Below are 6,704 nucleotides of genomic sequence, written 5' to 3'. Positions count from 1 at the left end.
ACACTGGAGTGGGTTGCCATTTCCTTCTCCAGTGCATTTAAGTGAAAAGTGAAAGTGAAGTCGCTCAGTCGTGTCCAACCTTCAGCGACCCCATGGACTGCAGCCTTCCAGGCTCCTCAGTCCATGGGATTTTCCAGGCAAGAGTACTGGAGTGGGGTGCCACTGCCTTCTCCGAATGGGATAATAACAGTCCTTTCTTTTATCAGCCCCTCTAATTCACAGAGCTTCCAGTGGGAACTTGAGCTGAGATGACGAACCCTTCTTCACTATCTGCTCCTTCAAGCTGGGGCTATATCAAAACATGAGCTCAGTTCTATTTTCTAGAGAATTCAATTTTTACACAGGGGTAAATGATGACCCTTTTTAACAATTCGGCAAACACCCTGGAGAAAACTCATGGTCAGTGCAGAAATGCAGGAAGATCTGGGGAGAGACATTTTGACAACCATGTCACAGGCTCCTTATAGCCAGAGGGGTTTTCCCTGTATGTGGGGATGACAAAGGACATCCACCTCAGCAAGGAAGAGGACTGGCTAACATTTATAAGGTCAGACTTGAGACAAATAACAAACAACTATTTCCATGCAAGCTGCAATTCCACCCCCTGAACCCACCTGTGTGGATGATGCCAAAGACACGTTCAGAGCCTCTACAAATACTCGCTCGCCACCAGTTTTGTAGGCGCCTTCTGCAGGGGACATGTCCATGGCCCCTTTTCCATGGCTGAGGTCCACCTTCTGTTGAGTCCTCTCTCTGAACCACCAAGTTACATACTAGCTCTCCATTTTGTCAGAGCCACAGAAAGATTCAGACCCAGGCCCCAGCTTTTAACCCCTACACCACCCCCAGCCTCCTGTGTATCTGAGGGACAGCTATGGAAACACCAACATTCGTGAAGTGGTACTGAATGGTCCTTGCCAGACAGTAACACCTTAGCAGGAATTCGGTTCCAAGTCTGGTTTTTAACCTAACACAAAAGGGACTACTGGGCGCTGCTGCACTTTTGCTCTGGGCACCAAAGGGCAGAGAGAAAACAGATCCAAGCTTTGGAAGAAAGTGTGCCAGGTAGTGCTGGGGAGAGGAAACGTGAGGACAGGCCAGTCAGGCAATAACAGTGACAAAGCTCCCACCTTAGAAGAGAGAGCACCGGCTTCCAGGTCAGGCAGCCCAGGTTCTAGTCTGGAGTCAGGCTTTGTGCTACATACATGTGTGCGACCGTCAGCAGGTAACGTAACCTCACTGACCTGCAGATCCTCATGTGTCCAGTGAACAACTGAGCATTTCTGACATGTGTAACAGGGCCCAGACAGTGCAGCTCAAACTGGAAACATAAACTATTCATGTGAAAAGAGGCTCAGTGTTTGCATTAGGAGAATGGCTTGAGGCTGCAAGAGCACACAGGGACAGAGGCTGAGCTGCGCTCCAGCCCGCCACTGACGTCACCCGCCAGGTGACGGCTCTTCCCTGCCCTCCTCGTCCGTGACACAGAGGTGGCCACAATGCATCGAAAGGCACACAGATGAAAGTGACAGAGGCTCACTTTACAGGAGCAAAACACTACGGAAGTTCCGTGTGTGTGTGTGTATATACATATATGTATCTTTTTTTTAAGTTCTGTTATATATTTATTTATTTGGCTGCACTGGGTCTTAGTAGCAGCACATAGGATCTTCAATCTTCTTTTTGGCATATGCAAGATCTTCAGTTGCAGCATGTGAGATCTAGTTCCCTGACCAGGGATTGAACCTGGGGCCTCTTGCATGGACAGCATGGAGTCTCAGCCACTGGACCACCAGGGAAGTGCCTATATATACATACATATATATATCTGTGTGTATATATTATATAAAGAACTAGCCAGCTAGCTGGACAACCAGCACATATCCCACCAGAACAGCAGTGATGTGGAATGTAAGATAAGATGCCTCTTACATGTGCTCCAGTTCCTTCTGTGTATCTTCCAAGGAAATACCCAGCAACACGCAGATGCCCCGTCCAATGGCGCTTATCTGTTCTCCTCCAACTGGGAAGGCAACAAAAGGGAAAAGAGACTCAGAACCAGGCAGGTGCCATGAAGCACGTATGAGTATCCACAGGAAAGCTTAAACGCTGTACTTGTAACTTCTTTGGCAAAGGCCACAGGTACTGAAACATATAAGAGCTTACATTAACTCAGTATTATGATCATAGCTGCCCATTCTGATTTTACATCTGGAATGAATGAGTTGTGAACAACCGTGACACATGATTTTCAGGCCTCATGTTCATTTGTGTTACCATGAGTGAGACACCTGAAATTTTCTATGAGTCTGCCCATCTGTAACAACAGAGCTTTCCTCCCAGAGAATCCAGCTTAGCTATGTTAGTTCTCAGAAAGGAAATACTTGCTTTTCTTGAAAATCAGCAAACTGGGTAACACAATACAGAATGCAAAAACATTTATGTCATACAAAATAAATGATTTCTCTACTAACTGCAGAAAAGAGAAATATACATAAAAAATACATCTTAAAAGTTAAGCTTCAAGTCAGAAAAATTCTATTATTTCCCAGTTTATTACTAATGTTGCATTATAAGCCAATGACCTCCAAATCTTTTTGAATGATGCACCCCACCCATAAAAAAGAAAATTCTCTGAACACAGATTTCTATTTCAAATATTTGCGTGTATTTAGAGTCAACTGTTGGAGAAGGCAATGGCAACCGACTCCAGTACTCTTGCCTGGAAAACCCCATGGATGGAGGAGCCTGGTAGGCTGCAGTCCATGGGATCGCGAAGAATCAGACATGACTGAGTGACTTCACTTTCATTTTTCACTTTCATGCATTGGAGAAGGAAATGGCAACCCACTCCAGTGTTCTTGCCTGGAGAATCCCAGGGACAGGGGATCTTGGTGGGCTGCCATCTATGGGGTCACACAGAGTCGGACACGACTGAAGTGACTTAGCAGCAGCAGCAGCAGAGTCAACTGTACACTCTGGGCTTCCATGGTGGCTCAGTGGTAAAGAATCCACCTGCCAATGCAGGAGATGCAGATTCCATCCCTGGGCTAGGAAGATCCCCAGGAGAAGGAAATGGCAACCCACTCCAGTGTTTTTGCCTGGGAAATCCCATGGACAGAGAAGCTGGGTAGACTACAGTCTATGGGGTCGCAAGAGTCAGATACGACTTAGGGACTAAACAGCAAGTACACAACACTACCATTTTATCAATGGTGGCACACTACTTAAGCAAGAAACATTATTACGGGGGTCAAACTAAAGCCATATTTCAAATGTTTATCTTCATAATTTTCAATTTTAGGGCCAACTTGTTACTGAAGCTCATTAGATTATTGATGTTTGGTTAGTTTATTCTGTACTGACCTAATGTTCCAATCCAGAGAAGGGTCAACTCTGATATTTTTTTGCCATCTGCTTCTGCTGGATGATAATATCCATAAATGTTCCTGACAAGGCATCGCACACTGTGCCATGTCCCACATCCTGCAAGCTCAGGAAAGAATGAGAAACCCTCCATTTCTGCAGGCATCTGACAAGGGACCATCTGACAGTCAGAAACCAGGAAAGTATATGCCTCGACTTAGTCCTTAAATAACTCTTTTTACAGCTTAACGTTTCTTATTTTTATACTTTAAAAAACCAAACATTTTAATATTTTCTTCTATGCTTTTTTTTTTGTAATGGCCTATGAGTGATGAACCACTGACTCAAAATATGAAACCAAAATCATCTATCCTGACATAGCCAGTAAACACTCAGGGTTGTTTGCCTGTTTGTATGGCTTTAGAAAACTTCGGCTCTATTTGTTCTTTAATTAAATCCATATTATTTTCTTACAATATCAGTATTTTAAAATTTTTCCCCAGAGTATATTTTAAAAACTGAAAAAATGATTATTGAACTATGTTCACCATTAAAGTAATGCCATATGCATTATAGAAATTTTTTAAAAAAAAGGAAAGAAAAAAAGAACACAGAACATCCAAAGACAAGCACTTTAGTATGTTACTGATTGATTTCCTTTTGAGATTTCTCCACTCACAGATTTTACTCCATATTTGTTCTCCACCGAATAATATTATATATAAATTTTTGTGTCTCATCTTTTAACAGCACATGGGCATGTTTTCACATTATGAGCTTTTCCTAAACATCTTTTAGTTGCAGCCCATCCAGTGAAACAGCTGCATTCTATCCATGGATGGACTAACCATCCTATTTGGCCAGATAAATGGCTTGCTTTCAAGTTCTCACTTGAATAAATAACACCGTGGTGAAAATCTTTGGACACTAAAGTCCTTTTTTTTTTAACAGACGTTTCTGTATAGCATAGTTTTAGGTTCATAGCAAAATTGAACAGAAGGTACAGAGGCTTCTCATATACCCTGCCCCCAGACAGTCCCCCCACCACCAACGTCCCTCATCAGATGGTATATTTGTTCCAAACAATGAACCTCCATGGACACGTCATCATTCAAAGTCCACAGTTTACACCAAGGGTCACTCTTGGTGTTGTGGGGGTTTGAACAAATGTCTCATGACATATATCCACCATGACACTATCATATAGAGCAGTGTGACTGCCCTAAGAGACCTCAGGGCTCTGCTGGCTCATCCCTCTAAAGCTTTTTCCACAATTAGGATTAACTTCGTAGATAAATCCTCAGAAGTAGAATCACAATTTGAAGTGTTTCAAATCACTATGTGAAGAGTTTCAACATTTTCATAATGTGGTATTGTCCTAAAGAACAAATTATGCACCAAAGCCTTGAAATGACACTTTCCTTTTGGAGAAGTTATGCCCCTCCCTAGGGATGTTTTATTATAGACAAATGGATTTCTAAAGGGAAAAAACACAGGGCTAGGAAAGACCTGAGATATTTAGTCAATATAAATTTATTTTGTGTAAATATAAATTTATTTAGTTTATAAGTAAACTAAAATAGTTTATTTGATGCCATGTATGTTGGCACCATACAAGACCTCTTCTTTGAGAAGAATTCACCACCTAATTAATCCATTCAAACCCAACCAATCTCTTTCCAACATTCTATGAATCTATTCACATTTCAGCTCATAAAGCTGAGTGAGGAATCTAAAAAAGAGGTATGTATGTATATGTGTAACTGATTCACTTTGTTATGCACCTAAAACCAACCATTGTAAGTCAACTATACTCCAATAAAAATTAAAGAAAAAGCTGAGTGATAGACATGGGGGTTACTGTCCTGTTCCATCCATGTAACCATATGAATATGTCTGAAATGTTCCATCATTTTAAAGCTTTTAAAATTAGATGATCACAATAACCAAGCTAAGGCATCAATGTGCCGGACCATGTTCATAAAGGAGGCTACTGCATAATGTGACTCCTAATATTCTCCTCTGTCACTCATAAAATCAGAAGTTGCATTTTAGAACCTTTGAAATAAAATGCCACTCACGAAAGGCCACATGGCAGTGGAGCCAGTCATCCTAAAGCAATCAGAAAATGTCTCTGTTGTAATTCAAGGTGAAGGCCTGGCTAACCAAAGGCTCCTCCAGCACTGCGAGAGAATTCCATCTTATTAACTCCTAACCACAGTTAGCACTCTTGCGTGTTTTTTCTTTTTTTTTTCCTTAACATGCAGGATGGTTTCTACGTTGTTTTTAATCCAAAGCATGTAATTTAAATAGTAAACTAAAATCATTCAAACTACGCAGCTAATCTCACAGAATCATGTTTTTAATCAGATTGGCAGAATGGAGAGTTGTCGGTTAGGACCAAAACTCAACGTTCTGCAAAGTGTGCTCGCTGCTCATGACAATCACATTGAGCAGACTGCAAAATTCTTCTCAAAAAAAAAAAAAAGGCAATAAACCCCAGAGTTATACTATCCCCCGTTACTCCAGGACCATATCGCAAACCAGTTACCAAAACACCTCAGAAATCATGTTGCAGGACTGAAAAGTAGAATCTCAGATTTAAATACATGGTTTTACCGAGTTTGATGGTTTCTTTAGGGGAGTTTGCTGTTTCGTTCTTAGAGCTATACTTTCTTGGACACAAAAACACGCGTTTGGTATACACTGGCTTGAGGGCAGGGTTATCTACAAGGGAAACAATACTAGAATTCTGCCAATAAGAATAGGAAAGACTAGAAGACAATGTACTCATTCCAAAAAAAAATAATAATGTTAACATCTTTATGATCTTGTCTGAGTTTTGAAACGATTCCCTTGTACCCACTAGTCATCTGGACCCCTGATGTCCACACGAGACCACAAGTGACCAGGAGAAAGACTGAGGGCCGCGAGGCTCGGTCCACGAGAGACTGGTGGAAAGAAACGCCTCCCGATGCTTCAGGGTCTCCCCGGGTTACGGGAGCGAACACGCTCAGAACCAGCCCCTGCGAACACCTGTCAGGAGCGCGCACCTCGCGGGGCGTCCAGCTCCAGGAAGACCGGGACACGGAGAAAACCCGGGGCGGGTGTGGGGGGACAGAAAGGCACAAACGCCGAGGGGAGCGGCTGGGGAGGAGCTGCGCGCTCCGGAGACGCCCCCCCACGCGCAGCCCAGCAACACCCCGCGGAAGGGCGGGCCGGGGGACGCCCGGGGGTGCGGCCATCCGCGCTCCGAACAAAAGCAAGCGCGGCTGAAGACGACGGTCACCGCGTCCCTCAGCGGAGACCCGGCGGCCCTTGGAGAGCGCCGCGGGCCG

General features: G+C 43.4%; 1 protein-coding gene across 1 annotated transcript in view; it reads right to left on the bottom strand.

Annotated features, from left to right (window-relative positions):
- DTD1 (D-tyrosyl-tRNA deacylase 1) overlaps nucleotides 1-6,611 on the bottom strand; it is a 78,866-nt gene extending 72,255 nt beyond the window's left edge. Inside the window, exons 1-2 of the mRNA XM_010836597.1 lie at nucleotides 6,233-6,611; nucleotides 1,933-2,101 (exon numbers count right to left, since the gene is read on the bottom strand). Of these exons, the coding sequence (XP_010834899.1) occupies nucleotides 1,933-2,101; nucleotides 6,233-6,611 (548 nt within the window). The remainder of the gene's footprint in view (nucleotides 1-1,932; nucleotides 2,102-6,232) is intronic.
- Nucleotides 6,612-6,704: the final 93 nt, after the last annotated feature.

The sequence above is a fragment of the Bison bison genome, unplaced genomic scaffold (genome assembly GCF_000754665.1).
Source record: "Bison bison bison isolate TAMUID 2011002044 unplaced genomic scaffold, Bison_UMD1.0 scf7180017864063, whole genome shotgun sequence".
Lineage (NCBI taxonomy): Eukaryota > Metazoa > Chordata > Mammalia > Artiodactyla > Bovidae > Bison > Bison bison.
The sequence above is the reverse complement of the archived record's forward strand: the minus strand, read 5'-3'. Positions and strand labels throughout refer to the sequence as shown.